At 40.4% G+C, this 18,012-nt stretch overlaps 3 protein-coding genes across 9 annotated transcripts; all 3 read right to left on the bottom strand.

Annotated features, from left to right (window-relative positions):
- Window positions 1-209: 209 nt before the first annotated feature.
- fosaa (v-fos FBJ murine osteosarcoma viral oncogene homolog Aa) lies at window positions 210-5,324 on the bottom strand. Of its 3 annotated transcripts, none has more exons than XM_047392876.1 (3): window positions 2,931-5,324; window positions 1,691-1,798; window positions 210-1,595 (listed from the first exon to the last, which is right to left on the bottom strand). In XM_047392876.1, exons 1-3 carry the CDS (start codon window positions 3,039-3,041, stop codon window positions 924-926), a joined length of 891 nt encoding a protein of 296 aa, XP_047248832.1. In that variant the 5' UTR covers window positions 3,042-5,324; the 3' UTR covers window positions 210-923. The 3 variants fall into 3 exon arrangements, with proteins under 3 accessions (XP_047248832.1, XP_047248831.1, XP_047248833.1); XM_047392875.1 differs by lacking the exon at window positions 2,931-5,324 and adding an exon at window positions 2,095-2,307; XM_047392877.1 differs by lacking the exon at window positions 2,931-5,324 and adding an exon at window positions 2,095-2,212 and having other exon boundaries at window positions 1,691-1,862.
- On the bottom strand, window positions 2,126-14,588 carry mlh3 (mutL homolog 3 (E. coli)). Of its 5 annotated transcripts, none has more exons than XM_047392867.1 (13): window positions 10,979-14,588; window positions 10,780-10,881; window positions 9,665-9,738; window positions 9,425-9,529; window positions 9,251-9,335; window positions 9,102-9,170; window positions 8,869-8,977; window positions 7,665-7,824; window positions 7,540-7,563; window positions 7,364-7,442; window positions 7,111-7,262; window positions 6,936-7,012; window positions 2,126-2,249 (listed from the first exon to the last, which is right to left on the bottom strand). In XM_047392867.1, the coding sequence occupies exons 1-12, from the start codon at window positions 13,404-13,406 to the stop codon at window positions 6,941-6,943; spliced, it is 3,459 nt and encodes a 1,152-aa protein (XP_047248823.1). In that variant the 5' UTR covers window positions 13,407-14,588; the 3' UTR covers window positions 2,126-2,249; window positions 6,936-6,940. The 5 variants fall into 5 exon arrangements, 4 of the variants coding, with proteins under 4 accessions (XP_047248823.1, XP_047248822.1, XP_047248824.1 ...); XM_047392866.1 differs by having other exon boundaries at window positions 2,191-2,322; XM_047392868.1 differs by lacking the exon at window positions 10,780-10,881 and having other exon boundaries at window positions 2,191-2,322.
- A 473-nt stretch (window positions 14,589-15,061) lies between these two features.
- acyp1 (acylphosphatase 1, erythrocyte (common) type) lies at window positions 15,062-17,983 on the bottom strand. The gene is made up of 3 exons (XM_047392878.1): window positions 17,828-17,983; window positions 17,641-17,728; window positions 15,062-15,377 (listed from the first exon to the last, which is right to left on the bottom strand). Exons 2-3 carry the CDS (start codon window positions 17,719-17,721, stop codon window positions 15,162-15,164), a joined length of 297 nt encoding a protein of 98 aa, XP_047248834.1. The 5' UTR covers window positions 17,722-17,728; window positions 17,828-17,983; the 3' UTR covers window positions 15,062-15,161.
- Window positions 17,984-18,012: the final 29 nt, after the last annotated feature.

Here is an 18,012-nt window from a genome sequence, read left to right as displayed (position 1 = left end):
TTTAAAGGAAAAGTTGGTTTCCCTTCTCCTCCAAATCATAGCTATTTCTCCATAAAATACCATTAAAATACATTTAGGTTTATGGTTTCAATGGTATAAATCTGAAAAGGTTCAAGAGATATGACCTTTGCAAGGCTCTTGCACGTTTATGCTTGTGTTTGGAATCTATCTACAGAATGTAAACACAATTCATTCTGAGAAACAACAGACAAGAGCCAAAATATTTATTCTAAAATAGAAAATCATTTTTCTCAAAGACATCAGCAGCAAACACCATTGGGAACATAGATTTATTGTTATTCGTCAGCAGTATAGATAAGCAATCAATGCTCTCAGTTTTAAATGTTAAATAAGTCAAAATCTGAAAGGTAAAAAAATAAATAAAAGTTACATCTCAATAAGATATATTTATTTTATATATATATATATATATATATATATATATTAATATAGAGTGTATAGCACTGGATGTTTTCATGGAAAACTTTCAACATTTCAACAATGAGGTCAAAGCACAGCTGATGACATCGAGGTATGGATGAATATGTAAATACATACAGCAATCAATACACTTTTGGCACAAAACACACCATACAGATACATCAAATTGCACAGTACACTTTAGATCTATTAACAGATCATGAATACTTATAGATAAGCTTTGAAAATTATTTGGATTTTCTCTGCATGCGTTTTAAAATCAAATTAATTGAATTAACAGCCATGCTTTTAGCTACATCATTCTGTTGGCTAAGTATCAGGACAAAGTTTATATGCTTACTCAGTCAAACACAAGACAATTCATTTAGGTATTCCTCGAACAGTTACAGCATATTTGGGCTTATGTTGTTGATTTTATTGTAAAGTCAGATTCCTGCAAACAGAAAAACACAGAGATTAGGCATATCAATTCCCTCTGTGCATTATAATGCAAGAAGAGTTGGAGAGTTAAGGATATCAACAGATTCAGCCTTGTTTAGACCACCTTTGAGGCTGTCCAGTCCCTCCTCTGTAAGAGAGTCCAGATCAGGACACGCAAACGTGAACACAGACAGGCAGCTGCTGCAGGTGGGGGTGGAGGTCACCACCGGAGTGCTGAGAGGCTCCAGGTCACAGGAAACAGACTTATACAGGGTCTCCCAGTCCGACACTCCAAGGGAGCTGCTCAAATCTAAGTCGGGCACTGATCGAGCCGTCTCCATGGGGATTCTGTCCTCCAAACTGGGTAGCATATTGTCCAGTAGCCCCCCCTTAATGTCCAGGGATGGCTCAAGATCAGAAATGTTGACTTCAGCATTGGCACACAGTAAGATATTGGAGTTCCCAGAGATTGCTGTGGACGGATCACTGGGGATGTCCATGTCCTGGAGTAAAGGAGCTTCCTGGATACCTTCATCCTGAAGCCTGTCCTCATCTGGACTGGGTGGCAGCTCTGGGGAACTTGCTGAAACCTGTAAAATGGACTCCAGCTCCTCTGGCATCTGGCAAACTGGTTTATGTGTGACCAGTATAAATTCAAGCCGCTCTTTTTCTTTGAGCAGGTTGGCTATTTCCGTCTCCAGGGCTGCTTTTTCCTCCTCCAGCTTGTCTGTCTCCTTCAGAGAGATCGACATCCAAAATCATCCACATGGACAAACACGCAGCAGTAAGTGCAAATGACACCTGAGTAAATGCATTACTGTTTGCTTACAGCTTGAAGTGTATCTGTGAGTTCCCTCCGTCTGTTGCGACACTTTGCTGCAGCCATTTTATTCCTCTCCCGTCTTATCCTCTTCTTCTCCTCCTCCTCAGGAGACAGCTGGGAGGTGAAAGAAATAATTCAGTTACTGCCTTCATCGCCTAATCCACTGCCACTTCAAGCTCTGAAAATAAACGAGCAAAAGCATGTTTCGCTGCATTGCGTCTAAAAATAGACCATTGTTAGAGACTTGCTGTGACCTGAATTTAAAATGACATCCTAAAGAAAGCACAAAGCCATTGTGGAGTGTGCACACAATAGCACTGCTGCACACAAGGAAGTCTGACCATGTAAAATGCAAATTTTTGCCTTTTTTCTATTGGATTGCAGATTGGCTTCATCTGAGCTACCCTCACCTGCTCCGTTTTCCCTTTTCTGGCAGCATTTTTTCCCTTGCTCCCGCCTGCTTTGGGTGTTGCCTGGTGAGAGCATTGTGGTTCATTGGCTTGTTTGCTGCCCAGAGACGGGGAGACAGATGTAATAAACGTAGGCTGGACCATCCACTGGAAATCTGGGGTAGAGGATATTGCTGTAACTGTTGGAACAAATTGATTGTCCTGAGCACTCATATCTTGACTGACCTCCTGAAAAACAGGAAATTGATAAAAGATTACTGATGCTTCAGATTTTTTTTTTTTAAAGGATCTTATTGTGATCAAAGCTACCAATAAAACCTAAATATTATATGCTCAGGACACACAGGGTGTTGTATTGTTTTGATATATCCCCCATCAGAAATAGCCATCTCCGGATCAATATTTGACTTTATCATTGTTCCTGACGTCAACACTGACGCAGTAACCGTTGAGGAGTCTCCTGAATGGATTTATTTTTCTCAATGAACCGCTGCATCGACACGCTCACAATTGGTCTCAGAACGTCGGAACCACAACGCAAACACACAGCACCATATCCAGCCGAATCATTTTCAGCACATGGCTCTGTTTCAATAAATGCGTCAAAATGCGGTGCTCAAATTTAGCGCATCCAAGTTAATTAAAAATCCCATCAATCACGCCCCCCCCCCCCCCCCCCCCCTCATTTCGAAAATTAAAAATGTAACGATCAAGGCGCTCTATTTTTGATCTCATAAAGAAACATTAATATGCTTTTAAAAGCGACCCCTGCTCTCCTCCTCCATCTCTGAAACAGGGATGTACGCTGAATACGTGATCAACAAACCCATTCATACCTTGGCTCCGCTCTCTGAGGAGGACGCTGGAGAGCTCGCCTCTTCTGGCGTCTTCTGGCAGAGCGTCCCGACAGGAGACCTTGCCCGCAAGCTTGGAGAGACTGCGTCCATATCAGGCGTCAAGTTGTTATCAGTGAATAAACAGTCCCGATCTATGACAAATAAATGACTTCCGCTGGGCAGAGAGAGCGTGTCTTTTCTCCAGGTAGATACCTGGTAACTGGATGACTAGAATGCAAGCCCCTCCTATTAAGCCCTGTTAGAATTTTATGAATGAACCAGGACTGTACCACCATCAGAGGGGGAGGCGGACTGAGAGCCACGCAGGCCTACCGTGTCATATAAAGGAGCACCATTGTCAAATTTACCGGACGGTAAACGCAAAATGTGACTTCATCGAGATGCGAAAAACCAAGCAGCGCTCTCATTCATAAATATCGGCCATATGCAGTAAGAAACCCAAGTCTATCAATAATTCTCACGTATGTAACACATGCACTGCAGGGTGACAGCTTGAATCGACCAGTCATTTAATTACATGTTTTACACCGAGAGGCGAAGTGTAAGTGGAGTTGATCCGATTCCCTCAAATATAATATTTATTTTTTAGCGCCAAGCTCATTTATTTCATCATCAAAATCGCACGCCTTTGTGCTTCTATTTAAGATATAAGAAAAAAAAAATGCCATTTTTCAAACTGTTTACATAACAGATAAAAAATGAAAACAATACATCAAATCTGGTTTAAGGACAAACCCACCCTACCAATCCCAGACACCACTTTACTGCTGACCGCCTATCACAGCAAATCTTCCTGCCCACTTGATCCAGATCACTGATCCACTCTAGCAGGGACATTGGGACATTTTGTGGAGGCTGTGAGGTCACGTGGCATGACCCGGAACTGAGGAGGAGGAGGCAGAGCAGGAGGCGAAGGGTCTGTTGGAGAAGCAGCATCCTTTCCTCCCACCTGAACATCTGCATCTTCATTCACCGAGCCCGGATGCCACTGCTACTAAAATCTCAAGGACATTTTCACAAGAACATGGAAAACGCTCGGGAAAAATTCTGCTGCCAAAGTTGTATACAATCAGGAGGAAAGCTTGGAGCTTTTTTATCTCAAGTGTTGAACCATGATACGATGATACGAAATATGTGTGCCACATTTTGTTGCACTACAACCACAATCTTCACTACATTTAATGGGAACTTAAGTGTTGGTCCAACACAAAGTAGTACATGGATGCACAGTAAAAGGTTAAGGACACATGGTCTTCAAAATAAAAAATATATAAAATCTGAAGAGTATGGCATGCATTTGTATTCAGCCCAATTTACTCCAAAACCCCTGAAAAAATCAGTTGAAATCACTTGGCTGCAGAGGTCCTTTAGAGTCAATCTGTGTTCAATTTAATCTCATTCTAAATCCAGCTGTTCTGTTGTTAGAGAACATCCGAGGGCAAACAGCATAATAATGACCAAGGAACACACCAGACGGGTCAGATAACATTGTAGAGAAGCTTAAAGAAGGGTTAAGTTAAAGAACAATATCCAAAGTTTTGAACATTTCAAAGAGCAGTGTTGGGAAGATGGATGGAGTTAAATACAGGACAATCTCAAAAGAAATTTGTTAGAGGCTGCAAACGATTTGAGACTGGGGTGAAGGTTCACCTTCCAGCAGGACAGTGATCCTAGACATACAATCAGAGATCAAAGCATATTCATGCTTTTGAAAGGCACAAAGTTCAGACCAAAATTCAATTGGTCATCTGTGGCAAAAATTGGTAAATGATGTTCACAGATGTTCTTCATTCAGTCAGACATGTTTAAATCGTTGAACAAAAATTTCAATCTCTACATGTACAAAGATGGGTGGGTGGGGGTAGGCGAGTTGTGGCAGAATACATATGCATGCCACACAGTTCAGATTTGACCTAGTAAAAACAAAATGTAAAAACCATGGAACACTTTCCTTTCCCGCCACTTCACAATTGTGCACCACTTTGTGTTGGTCTATCACGTTAACCTCCAATAAAACATCGAAGCTCATGGTTGTAACATGAGAAAAGGTACGAAGGGTAGGAATCATTTTGCGAGGCACTGCAGGTAAATGCTTCTCTCTTTTTGACTGTACTTATCCATATGAAAACATCACACTGAGCAAGGTTTTTTTCTGTGTTATTTAAAACTTTCTTCATCAAAATGGAGAGGTTATCCTCAGCATGTGGTCAGTACAGTGTGACTGTACTGTTTTCACAAGATGTATCACAAGTAAATTTACTGTCATTTCTTCTTCATATACACTACTCAAAAAAATAAAGGGAACACTTAAACAACAATATAACTCCAAGTAAATCAAACTTCTGTGAAATCAAACTGTCCACTTAGGAAGCAACACTGATTGACAATCAATTTCACATATTGTTGTGCAAATGGAATAGACAACAGGGGGAAATCTTTGGTGATTAGCAAGACACACTCAATAAAGGAGTGGTTCTGCAGGTGGGGACCACAGACCACTTCTCAGTACCTTTGCTTTCTGGCTGATGTTTTGGTCTCTTTTGAATGTTGGTGATGTTTTCACACTCGTGGTAACATGAGACGGACTCTACAACCCACACAAGTGGCTCAGGTAGTGCAGCTCATCCAGGATGGCACATCAATGCGAGCTGTGGCAAGAAGGTTTGCTGTGTCTGTCAGCGTAGTGTCCAGAACCTGGAGGCGCTACCAGGAGACAGGCCGGGTACACAGGAGACGTGGAGGAGGCCATAGGAGGGCAACAACCCAGCAGCAGGACCGCTACCTCCACATTTGTGCAAGGAGGAAGAGGAGGAGCACTGCCAGAGCCCTGCAAAATGACCTCCAGCAGGCCACAAATGTGGTTGTCTGCACAAACGGTTAGAAACCGACTCTATGAGGATGGTATGAGGGCCTGACGTCCACAAATGGGGGTTGTGCTCACAGCCCAACACCATGTAGGATGCTTGGCATTTGCCAGAGAACACCAGGATTGGCAAATTCGCCACTGGCGCTCTGTGGTCTTCACAGATGAAAGCAGGTTCACACTGAGCACATGTGACAGACGTGACAGAGTCTGGAGACACCGTGGAAAGCGATCTGCTGCCTGCAACATCCTTCAGCATGACCGGTTTGGCAGTGGGTCAGTAATGGTGAGGGCCGCATGATCCTCCATGTGCTCGCCAGAAGTAGCCTGACTGCCATCAGGTACAGAGATGAGATCCTCAGACCCCTTGTGAGACCATATGCTGGTGCGGTTGGCCCTGGGTTCCTCCTAATGCAGGAAAACGCTAGACCTCATGTGGCTGGAGTGTGTCAGCAGTTCCTGCAAGATGAAGACATTGAAGCTATGGACTGGCCCGCCCGTTCTCCAGACCTGAATCTGATTGAGCACATCTGGGACATCATGTCTCGCTCCATCCACCAACGTCACGTTGCACCACAGACTGTCCAGGAGTTGGTGGATGCTTTAGTCCAGGTCTGGGAGGAGATCCCTCAGGAGACCATCCACCGTCTCATCAGGAGCATGTCCAGGTATTGTAGGGAGGTCATACAGACACGTGGAGGCCACACACAATACTGAGCCTCATTTTGTCTTGTTTTAAGGACATTACATCAAAGTTGGATCAGCCTGTAGTTGTTTTTCCACTTTAATTTGTGTGTGACTCCAAATCCAGGCCTCCATTGGTTAATACATTTGATTTCCATTGATGATTTTTGTGTGATTTTGTTGTCAGCACATTCAGCTTTGTACAGAACAAAGTATTCAATGAGAATATTTCATTCATTCAGATCTAGGATGCGTTATTTCAGTGTTCCCTTTATTTTTTTGAGCAGTGTAGTTACCAAACTGAGATTTAGACATATCTGACACTTTCTTACTTTATCACAAACAGGTTTAAACTACAAACTGTTAATTTAATAAATAATAATCATGTTAATCTAATGTTTGTTTGTAGTAAACTACACCCTAAATAAAAAGCACACCTTTTTTATTTATTTCCATACAGCTCCCATGCTTTATACATTCTTCTTAGCTTTCGCAGGTTGGGTTTCTGGAAATCCTGGAGGAATAAAAGTTCTTGATCACAATCAGATTTCAATGCTGTATAACTCATTGAATCTCAGATTTTTTTAAAGATGTGTTGATACTTTCGGGTACCTTCTGGTCCTTGTCCAGATGAAGGACGTCTACGAGGGGAACAATAGATGGACGGCCGTGGGCGCACTGGAATGGCAGCTGGCATGAAGACAAGGATGCTACCAGGCTGTGGCACTCATCGCTGCTTAGAGTGTCATTAAACTTGATGGCACCTTTTCACCACATACATGTATTAGGATAAAAGATTTCAGTCTCATCATCCTAAATAAAAATCAAGGCAGGATAGAAGTGATTTGTTGGTTTTTTTTTTTACCATGGCATGCCAGGGAGGCGAGCACTTTCAAAACAGTGAGGGGCAAAGTTCCTGTGACTCTGCCTGTCACACGGAGTAACTTAAAGAAAACAGCAGAGGAAAATACTGTATATTGATTGAGGTCATTAATGAAAGACAATGCCGTGTAAGAGGTAGCCAAACAGGTCTCATTTTACCTCTGTTTGCTCTCGAAGATACTCCTGACGTGAGAGAAAGAAGGTTGACAAACGTTAGCGAAACAGAACATTAAAACCTTATTTATTGATCTTAATATCATAAACTGTCCAATCTGATCTTTTACCTCAACAATAGGCTTGATAACAGACGGTCTGCCTCGCCTGAGTTCATTGCTCTCTTTTTCCATGAAGCACAGCGGTACCTTTCCCACAAACAACTGTGGAGCTCCTGTCTTTGAGAAAGTAACTTCAAGGCCCAAATTCTTCAAATGTGGCTGAGAAGACCTACAAGAAAACCAATCAAAGCCATCAAAGATGATGAAGTTTGGTGAAAACTAAAAAATATGCTCCTATCAGTACAAAGCACTGGTTTTGACCTCAATGACAGCTCCTATATTAGAACTACTTCCATTTAGAAAAACATACAGTTAAAAATTATCCACCAATGCTAGAGCCTCAAAGCAAGGTGGCAGCTCTTAACTGCTATTTGTTAACAGATCAGAACATAAATTTATATAAATGATACAACATGAAAATAATGTGAAGATTATTTCACAGAACGTTAGGTCACCATCATGTGGTCATTTTTCTTTTGACTAGATAAACTTTACACAACAATTTTACATGCAGCCTTTTAAAGTATTCATACTATTTAAATCTTTTCACATGTTGTATTCTAATGGGATTTTATCTGATAGATCACCATAAAGTCATGTATAACTGTAAGGTAACAAAAGGTACTTGCACTTGCATATGCTCTGATCTAAACCATTCCACAAATGGGATTTGCTAGGTTTTCTATCAACAACTGATTCCCGTTTGACAGTTTCCATAAAGGCCAGATGTGCAAATTTCATAACTTATAAATGTCCTGTCAACAGATTCTCCCACCTAAGATGTAAATCTCTGCAGCTCCCCCAGAGCCACCATTGGCCTTGTGCCCTATTTTCTGATTTTAAAAGATGGATTAAACAGTCACAAAATAGCTGTACTGAGATTAAATTACACACAGGTGGACTTTATTTACGGATTAGGTGACTTCTTAAGGCAATTTCTTGTACTGGATTTTATTTACAGGTATCATAGAAAGGGGGTGAATGCACACATTAAAACAAATTTCAGATTTTTATTTGTAAAATATTTTGAAATGTGTCCATTTCCCTCCGATTCACAGTTGTATGCTACTTTGTGTTGGTCTATTACATACAATTCTATTTAAACACATTGAAGTTTGTGGTTATAATGTAACAAAATGTGCAAAAGTTTAAGGGGTATGAAGAGCTCAGAAAGGCAAGGTGCACAAACTCAAAAACAAAAACAAAAAAACACCTAAGCAGCCGGAGCTCCTCTTCTGCTACACTGATCTCCAACGGTGGTAAAATGGTTGATGAACTCAAACGTTTCGCCCCGGCGGCATCTGGGTCATCTTCATATGAATCTAGAGCAAAACATTGAGTTGTCAGATCAGTACTACTACAGCTGTTCTGATCCTGACATCAGGTGTGTCCAAATGGACCAACAGGGTCCCAGATATTTAACATTATGCACATTTTATTGTTTACCTTCAACTAAATTTTCAAGGCGAACCCTCTCATGTGCCGCATGCTGATCCACCAACACCAGTAGGTTTCCTGATGAGGAAAAAAAAACAAAACACCATTGCAAAACAGTGTCACAAACCAAGTGATGACAAAAAGTTTGAAACTGTTACCTTCAGTGTCAGTCTGTGCCGCTGAGTCCACATCTCTTGCGTTAATAAGGCATGCAAGAAACTTTTTATCCACTTGATTAACAACCTACAGGGTAAATAAGCTGTGTTTTTATTTCATAAAATGCAAATATGCAAAAGTTCCAAACATGAATAAAACCAGAGAATAAAATTGACCTTCATTGAGTGAATCATGTTCTTAGAAAAGCGGTATGGAAAGAGGATGCTGTGGATCTTCACAGCCAGTCCATCAGCTTGTCCACTAGATATATCCACACCAACCTGGTGGTGCACAAATATTAAAAACATGGTTTCAAAAGCAGAAGAGACACCTTATCATGGCATCCCTGGAGTGCGTAGTGATAGCAAACCACTTTTACATTGCCACAAACATTTTGAACGTAAAGCTTTGCTTACTGTAGGCGGGCGGACAAACACTGGATTTTTCCATTTGGAGTACAAGGAAGAAAGGGAGTTCTCATTAGCATCGTCTGTAAAGACAGGCAGCATAAAATGTGACATAATGAATTGTTACAACCATTTTATAGGATTTTTTTTAATAGACCAACACATAGCAGCGGATAATTGTTAAGCGGAAGAACAATTGGACCTGGTTTTAACTTTTCACCACAATTACAGCTGCAAGTCTATTGGGGTATGTAGTTAAAAATAGCTCAGGCTCAGTCAGATCGGATGAAGAGTGTCTGTTAACATCAATTTTCAGGTCTTGCCATAGATATAGCAAGCATTAAGTATGTAGGCTAAAACATTTATTCTGGTCTCATCTGAGCAGAAAACCTTCTTCCACAAGTTTTCTTTGTCGTCTACAGGGCCTGTGGCAAAATGCAAATAGGATGGCTTATGGCCTTCTCTCAGCAATGGCTTTTTTAATGGTACTCTTTCATGAAGGACAGATTTGTTAGGTGCATTTATAATAGTTGTCCTTCCAACAGATGCCAGTTTAGGTAGAGGGCCATATCCTGCAAGGGTTGCAGCTATGCCAAACTCGTTCAAGTTTTGGATGATGGTTGAACAGTGCTCTGGGAGATTATTGCACCTTGGAGTATTGTTTTCTAACATAACTCTGCTCCTCCACAACTTTCTCCCTGACCTGTCTGTTGTTTTCCTGGGTCTTCATGATGCTGTTTATTTATTAATGTTCTCTAACAAACCTTTGAGACCTTCACAGAACCGCTGTTTTTATACTGAAATTACCTGACACACAGTTGGACTCTTTCTACTAAAAAAGTGATGTCTTAAGGTAGTAGGTTGCACTGAATATTTTGGAATTGGGATTTGGGGGATAACCCGGGGCTAAATACAAATACACACCACTCTGTTCTGTTTTAATGTGTAAAATGTTGCAAACCATATATTTTTTCCTGCCACTTCACAATTTTGCTTTATTTTGAGCTGGTCTATCCAATAAAATCCAAATGAAATACACTGGGGTTTCTGGTTGTAATGTGACAGAATAGAGTTATGAGTTACATTTCAAGCCCCGAACAATGATTAATCTGTCTGTGATGTACCTCTAAGCTCAGTCCCTGAGCTAACCACTCTTCCTTCCCTGGATCTAGGCAGGAAAGGCAACACTAAATCCAGCTGGAATGGGTAACACCTGTATTCCATACCTGCAGTTTAAGCAACAGGGACATTGACGAGCTTTCTTACTTACTCCTTTAGGCATGTATACCATTTGGTAGCATGTAATGAAAAGTGCTAACTCACCCATTTCAGAGATGACACTAACAGCCATGTTGGAAACATCAGATGTACAAGGTACTTGTGTTTCTTCTGAGGCTGGTTCCTCATATCTGCTGAGCCCAGTCTTTGTGTTGATATAAACAGTTTTCCCCACAGATGTATCATAGTGATGGAGCCAGTCACTGCATGTTGAGCCATCCTCATCCAGCTGATGTTTACAGCTGCTGTCCAATGAAGGTTCAACAGGCACTTTATGGTTGTGTGGATTCTGACCGTTGACCCAGTCCTGGGTAACATCTGTAAAAATACTGAGACTGTTTTTGTCCTCTGAAAGATTCCTGACTTCTACATCTTCTGCCATGTGTTGTTTCAAACTACGGAGTTTAGCTGCCGAAGATATTTTACTTCTTTTGTAATTAGCTGTGAGTTTTGTTGGGCTTTGGAAGATGCTCTGTTCCTTATCGTCATCTTTAGAGTCATCTTGATCTTGTTCATTTTCTTGGAAAGCAGAAGAACCTGCGGGATTTTTTGCAAAGCTTAATGTCTGAAAAAAATGGGCATTGTTCTGTGACTGACGATGCCAAAATTTCCCTTGAAGAGATTTACTGTACGTTTGTCTAAACTTATCAAGCGATCCGGGCGGCTCGAATGTTGATAACTTCTCAACAGCATTAACTCTGGGAATCTTTGAGGGAAGGACAGTAGCAAGGTCACTGCATGGTTTCCTAGAGGCAACATCACTGTTTGACTCCAGTGGTATTTTACGTTTTGATGTAAGGAATTTTTCCTCACAATTTAGAGCTGCATGTTGTACCTGAAACTCAGGCTTCTCGCTTTGGGACAGATTCTGAATCTTTAGACTTTGGTGAATATATGGGTCAGACAATCTAATCTTTGTGACAGGACACTGCAATATTTCTTTATTAACGTTTAATTCAAGCTGACATGTCGGAATTTGGCTGACAGGTAAATGTGAATCACTGCTACTCTGTTGGGTTTCTTGTTCTTTTGAAAGGCCACAGTCTTGTCTCTTTTGCCCGTCTAAATTTTCAGCAGCTTCAGTGACTGTTTGCTTGACTTCATCATTTAGACCAATTGATGCAGGCTCCAGATCACATTGTGGTGTCTTCTTAAATTCATTTAAAGCTATACCCATTAGATCATATCGTTGAGCTTCATCAGTTCTGCTATCATTCTGGTCGGACTCCAGGCAAACACTATCAACTGCACTCCTACGATGAACAAAATCAGATGCCAGTTTCATTCCAACGCTGATGTCCAAGTTAGAAGCACCAATAGCTCCTTGACCAGCCATCTCAGTTTCCTCTTTTTGATCCGTTCTTTCAGTACCAAAAACCACACAGTCCACGTCCTCTTGAGAAAACAGGGACACCAACCTCTCCCTCCTCAGAAAAGCTTTAACTGCTTCTTCAATGCAAAGTAAAACACCATCCCAGTCTTTGAACTCCACTAGAGTTTTTGCTGGCTCAAGACAAATGTCAAACTCTGAGCAAGAACATTTTATATTAATGATGTACACTCCATACAGATCCTGGTTTCGCTTATGCTTTGGTCTCTGGATCACAGAAGTCCCGTCTGGGCTGTCATTCTTCTGGTTTGAGCTGCTCAGCCTGCGCAGGAGACAGTTGAGGAGCTTGTGGATCCGTGTTTTTAGCAGGAGTCTATCATTCACATACAGGTACTGCAAGCTGTTGTTGTAGTGCCCCTCTTTGCCAAGATAACCGGTTACTTGAAACTGTTTGTGTGTGTGGCTGATCTCTCCCAGTTTCTCTGCCCGTGCCAGGTTGTGTATCTGAACAAAGCGGTGATAGGTATCTCTGGCTTTAGGAAGCTGCACCATCATGGTCCCTGTGCAGTCATTCTTCAAGGTGAAGGACACAGAAGGATGCATCAGGGACACAGCCTCCACCCTTTGTCTGATCCTCTCACCCTCCAGGACTACATCCACCCTCTTCCTCCGGACCGGCATGTTGTGGAAGAAGTTACAAATGATAACAGTCGTCCCTGCAGAGGGTCGAGCCGTCTCTCCTTCGAAGACAGCCATGCCCTGGCCATCCTTGAACATTTTAACGTGAGTTTTCACTGACAGTCTGCTCCGGGAGGAGATTTCAACAAGCGTAGCTAAAGAAACTATGCTCGCCAAGGCTTCTCCTCTGAAGCCATGAAATCTGAGGTTCTCCAGGTCTTCAACACAACTGCATTTACTTGTGTGGTATCTGATTCCCACATTCTCCATGTCCTCAGAAGTCATCCCAGATCCATTGTCGATCACCTGAACTTTGAATGCCTCCATGTCGATCCTGACTCCCACGCAAGTGGCTCCAGCATCGATGCTGTTTAAAACGAGCTCCTCCACGCACTGCTGAAGGGACGGGATGGCCACACCGGAGCGAAGCTTCCCCTGAACCTCCGTCGGCAAACACTTTATCATTATCTTCTTTCTTTCAAACTTTCCTTTATATTTCTGACTCTTTACTTAATAAATTCGAAAGGCGTTCTGGGTTTTAAGGTTGGCCGTTGCTACCAAGCAAACCGGGCCTAACTAATTCAGTAAAACACATAAAATCAATGTTTTGTGCGACTTAAAAAAAGGAAATAAGCTGAACTAAAATTTAACAGAACACCAATGAACCTAACCCTTGTATACAGTCGACGTAGCACAAAAAGACGTTACTTTGACCGTTTGTTTTTAACAACCGAAAAGAATACCGCCATCTTTTGGCCAGTTGCAGAATGGTTACAGCTGTCAGCCAATCACAAAGCGGAATCAACCTCTCTGCTATCTTTGCAGAAAAGTCCCGCCCCACATCGTACTTCAAGTAGAATACGGAAACATCGCCGCCATTTTCTGAGTGGCATTTCTTTAAATGACAATAGGTGAAAAACGGTTCTGATCCAAGCGTTTTAGTTTGAGTTGTGTGACTCTGGTGTGATACAGAGAAGACTTAACAAAATTATCTTCTAACATTAGTTAAAAAATACATACGGGAAAGTTTTATTTAATCTTGCCTTTTTAATAAAAAAGTTCCCCCTCTACACAGAAACATGATATACGCATCTCACATATATTTAAAAATTGACATTATTTGATTTCATTAGCTCCGTTTATCTTATAATGCATCTCAAATAATTAATAAATATTAACTAACCAAATTAATAAAACTCATTTTGTAAATTTCTGAAGGTAAATTAATTTGAAGCAAACTAGAATTCATATTTGTAATTACCTCTTAATTTGATTTGCTTATTTTGCTCATTCCTTTTGTCAATGATCACAATTAGTAGTATTAAAGTGTAAATATATAAATGTAGATAAAACTATTAATCCAAATTTCTGAATCAAGCTTTAGTTTTTCTTTAGTTTCCAACTATGCTTGTATTGGCTTCCGAGGTAAACCTGCCTGACATTTCTTTTTTTTTTTTTGCTTTATTTTAAAGAGTATTTACCCCTATTTTTATATCCCTTCATTTGACTTTGTGAAGCACCTATATTTATCACCATACCCATGGACATATCAAATGTCCAACAACCTGTCAACAGTATGCATCCAGAGGTTAGGTTTTAGGCTAAAGCAAGCGGTTATCAGATAATTTGCAACGAAACCTGAAAAACCAAAATACGATTCCGCAAATGTACACATTTCTCAAATAAAACCACTTTTAATGAAATGGTCAAAGTGTTTTAAGGCTTAAAACTGGTTTATTTGATTATTTTTCATGTGTACTTTCCCAGCTGAATGAAGAACTCTGATAAGGTAGCACAGATATGTGACTAATACCCTCTGCACACTTTTATTGATGCACAAAGAAGGAAATACCATTCTGACTAAAATGTTGTCATCCATTGGGATACTTGAAAATAACCACACCTTTTTAGTTATGCAGGCAAACACAAAAGGGGAATTTCAACCATAAAATCAGGGATGCAGCCTACCTATAAAATATTTCTATCACTACCAGGCTGCTAAAAATCCCCTTCACCCAGTTAAGTCCTTAGGGCAATGCAGTTCTAACCAAGATAAGCCTGTTCAAGGCATTTTGAATTTAATAAATTATATGGTCTAATAAAGTTCAGGGGATCAAACATACGATGCATATATTTTTACTTATGTGCTTTAAATACCACAAGTTGAAAAAAAGTTAATAACATAAATATTAATATTACAGACACAATGAACCTCTCATTTCATTTGACTACATTAAAAGATGAGTGTTCCAGGCTCTCAATAGTTTTCTCATTCTTGAACTCGGCCTTGGCGATGCAGGACTTGGGGCTCCCTGTAGATTTCAACCATTCTTGCATTTTTTCCACCTTGCTGCGTGGACCTTGTAGCTGCCCTTGCACAGTTCCTGCTTCTGTGTTTTGGACCCATCCAACTAGGCCAAGCTTCTTCCCCTCAGCCTGGTGAAACAAAGAAATATGGCATAAGATGCAAGAAAGAGGTGAGCAAAACGGTGCAACAGCTGAACAAGCAAGTAAGATGTTACAAATTAAATGCGTCCTGCAAACCTCCCAAAACTGTTCAGCTTATGTTAATTATCCAGTTTGAGGTACATGGTAATGAAAGGCTGTCCCTTATTGGCCCACCAAACAACATGTAAAGACAACAATTTTGATCTGGTCATGTATAAATCTCTGTTTGACCAAGCTCCATCCTAGCATGAAGAACTTGTAGTTCAATATTTCCCCAGCAGAGTACTTAGCTTTCAGACTGTAGGTTTACTCGTGGGTCCTGGAGTATCTAAAAATAGAACGGGAGGCATGCTCTGAGTAGAGGAACCAGATCACAGTATTTCTCCATTAGGCGTATGCTCTCTACCTTTGAGACCTGGCTTAAAAAGACCTAAAATGCCACAAGAAAGGATGCAGTGAGCAGCTTTACTCTTGATATTGGACTATACCTTTATTGTAACCTTCACTAACAACATTAGTTATTTTATTGTGTGATAAGATTTGATCACTGCCACAGGTGTTTGATCTGTGAATTCCTAAGTCACCACATTCCTGGTTGACTTGTGAAGATGTGGTGCAATCTGCAGTTTCCTTAGATAGACCATTTTCTACCAATTCATTGTTTGGAAAAAAATAAACTTGATCAAATTAAACTCTTTGGACTTAAAATGAGCATGGCTACTATGACTGAGATAAAATTAATTTGAATATGACCTGACTATTTTAGCTATTTGTTATTGCGTAAGTAAAAGGGATTGAAATTAATGTTGCTAGTAAGATTACCATTGAGTTATTTATTAATGTAAATAATATTAGACACCTTCAAAAGTGAGTTTTATTTTTCAAATTCAAAGACAAACATACAAAATTAAAAACCTCTTGACCTTTTTTAATTTGTCACATTGCAGCCAGAAACATCAATCTATTCGAGATTTATGTGATGGGCATACAAAAAGCAGTAAATAACTGTGAAATAAAAAAAAAAGAATACATAGTTTTCAAATTTTTGCAAATAATAAAAGAAAATCGGGAAAGTGTGCATTTGTTTTTTATCTTGAGTGCGACCACAGCTGCAAGTCTATTCAGGTCGTCTCCACCAGCTTTGTACAGCTAGAGACATTTTTACTCATTCTTTTCTCAAAGCAACTTAAGCCCAGACAGATTGGATGGAGAGTGTTTGTTAACATCAGTTTTCAAGTCTTGTCACAGATTCCCATTTGGATTCAGGTCTGGTGTTTGTCTGGAACATTCCAGCACATGAATATGTTTCAATTTAAACAAGTCTATTGCAGCCCTGGCTGTATTTTTAAGGTTGCTGTCAGTCACAAGTTTTTTCGGCCTCTAAATGGTTTTCTTACAGGACCGTCCTGTCTTTAACTTCATGCATCTACTTATTAACTATGACCAGCTTCCATGTTGCTGCTGAAGATAAGCATCCCAAAAGCATGATGCTGCTGACACGATGTCTCACTGCTGGGGTGGTGAGTTCATGGTAATGTGCAATGTTAGTTTTCCTCCACACAGTATTTTGTATGTGGGCCAGAAAGTTATATTCTGGTCTTTTTGATCGGAGCACATTTTACCACATCTTTAAGACATGGCTTATGTCAAACTGCAAATAGGACATCTTAAGGATTCCTCAATGCCACTTTTTCCATAAAGGTCAGGTTTTTGAGCATGAGTAATAGTTGTCCTGTTGACAGATTCTCCCCACAAAGCAGCTCCTCCATAATCATTATGGACCTCTTGGCTGCCTGTCTGATTAATTCTCCTTGGTCAGCCTGTCAGTTAAGTTAAAGGTCATGTCTTGGCAGGTTTGTAGTTCTGCCATGCTGTTTTTGGATTTTTGGAGGATGGATTAAAAAGTGAACTGAGATATGTTCAATCCTTGCTATATTGTTTTATAACTCAATTCTGATTTAAATTTCATCACAACTTTCTCTCTGTCAAGGTGTGGTCCCTGGTCTTCATGATTATGTAGTTCATAATTTGTTGCAGTATAAATTTATGGTTTTATAAAAATTCAGGACCTCGGCATAAGTCTACATACGTCTTGGTGTCAAGGATGACCCCTAGCAAGCAAGGACAACTACAATCACATGACCTGAATGGGTACCAAGAACTAAATGGGCTTTCTGTCATTGCAGTTATAGGTTTGGGTTTTGTCCCATAATCAAAACTAACGAGACCTTGCCATTCATGTCAAACTCACTTGAGTGTATTTCCGGAAAAATACTCCTTGCACTTTGCCAAAAACTTCATAATCCACAGAAATGAGTTCTTCACTGGACATCACGGACCTATAAAGAAGAAACAAAAGCCTCTTAATAAGAGAGAAATACATTTAGCGACAAAGTAAGCTTTTTTACAGCTCCATCATGCAAGGCTAACACGATTACCTTATCTTTCTACAGCTTGTTTCTATTTCTGTCTCGTATTATTTGTCTGGGATGACAATGGCTCTCTGTTCCAGCTATTTAATTAACCTTTGATTTAATATACGCATAAGCTCTGAATCGACAACGCCACGCACAGAATGATCTCAATTTTAAAACATACGGGACTCTATTTCAGGAAGTGACGT

The sequence above is a fragment of the Girardinichthys multiradiatus genome, chromosome 19 (genome assembly GCF_021462225.1).
Source record: "Girardinichthys multiradiatus isolate DD_20200921_A chromosome 19, DD_fGirMul_XY1, whole genome shotgun sequence".
NCBI classification, from domain to species: Eukaryota; Metazoa; Chordata; class Actinopteri; order Cyprinodontiformes; family Goodeidae; genus Girardinichthys; species Girardinichthys multiradiatus.
The sequence above is the reverse complement of the archived record's forward strand: the minus strand, read 5'-3'. Positions and strand labels throughout refer to the sequence as shown.

Bases quoted from the DNA above. Each gene is read 5' to 3' on its own strand.
- acyp1 (XM_047392878.1), bottom strand. From the start codon at position 17,721: ATGTCCAGTGAAGAACTCATTTCTGTGGATTATGAAGTTTTTGGCAAA. The intron at 15,378-17,640 runs GTGAGTTTGACA...TTGTTTCACCAG, and splicing joins TTTTCCGGAAATACACTCAA to GCTGAGGGGAAGAAGCTTGG.
- mlh3 (XM_047392867.1), bottom strand. From the start codon at position 13,406: ATGATAAAGTGTTTGCCGACGGAGGTTCAGGGGAAGCTTCGCTCCGGT. The intron at 9,739-10,779 runs GTACATCACAGA...CTGTCTTTACAG, and splicing joins CTCAGGGACTGAGCTTAGAG to ACGATGCTAATGAGAACTCC. The intron at 8,978-9,101 runs GTAAACAATAAA...GTTTTGCTCTAG, and splicing joins CCTTGAAAATTTAGTTGAAG to ATTCATATGAAGATGACCCA.
- fosaa (XM_047392875.1), bottom strand. From the start codon at position 2,307: ATGAGTGCTCAGGACAATCAATTTGTTCCAACAGTTACAGCAATATCC. The intron at 1,799-2,094 runs GTGAGGGTAGCT...TTCACCTCCCAG, and splicing joins GAAAAGGGAAAACGGAGCAG to CTGTCTCCTGAGGAGGAGGA. The intron at 1,596-1,690 runs GTAAGCAAACAG...ATCTCTCTGAAG, and splicing joins TCACAGATACACTTCAAGCT to GAGACAGACAAGCTGGAGGA.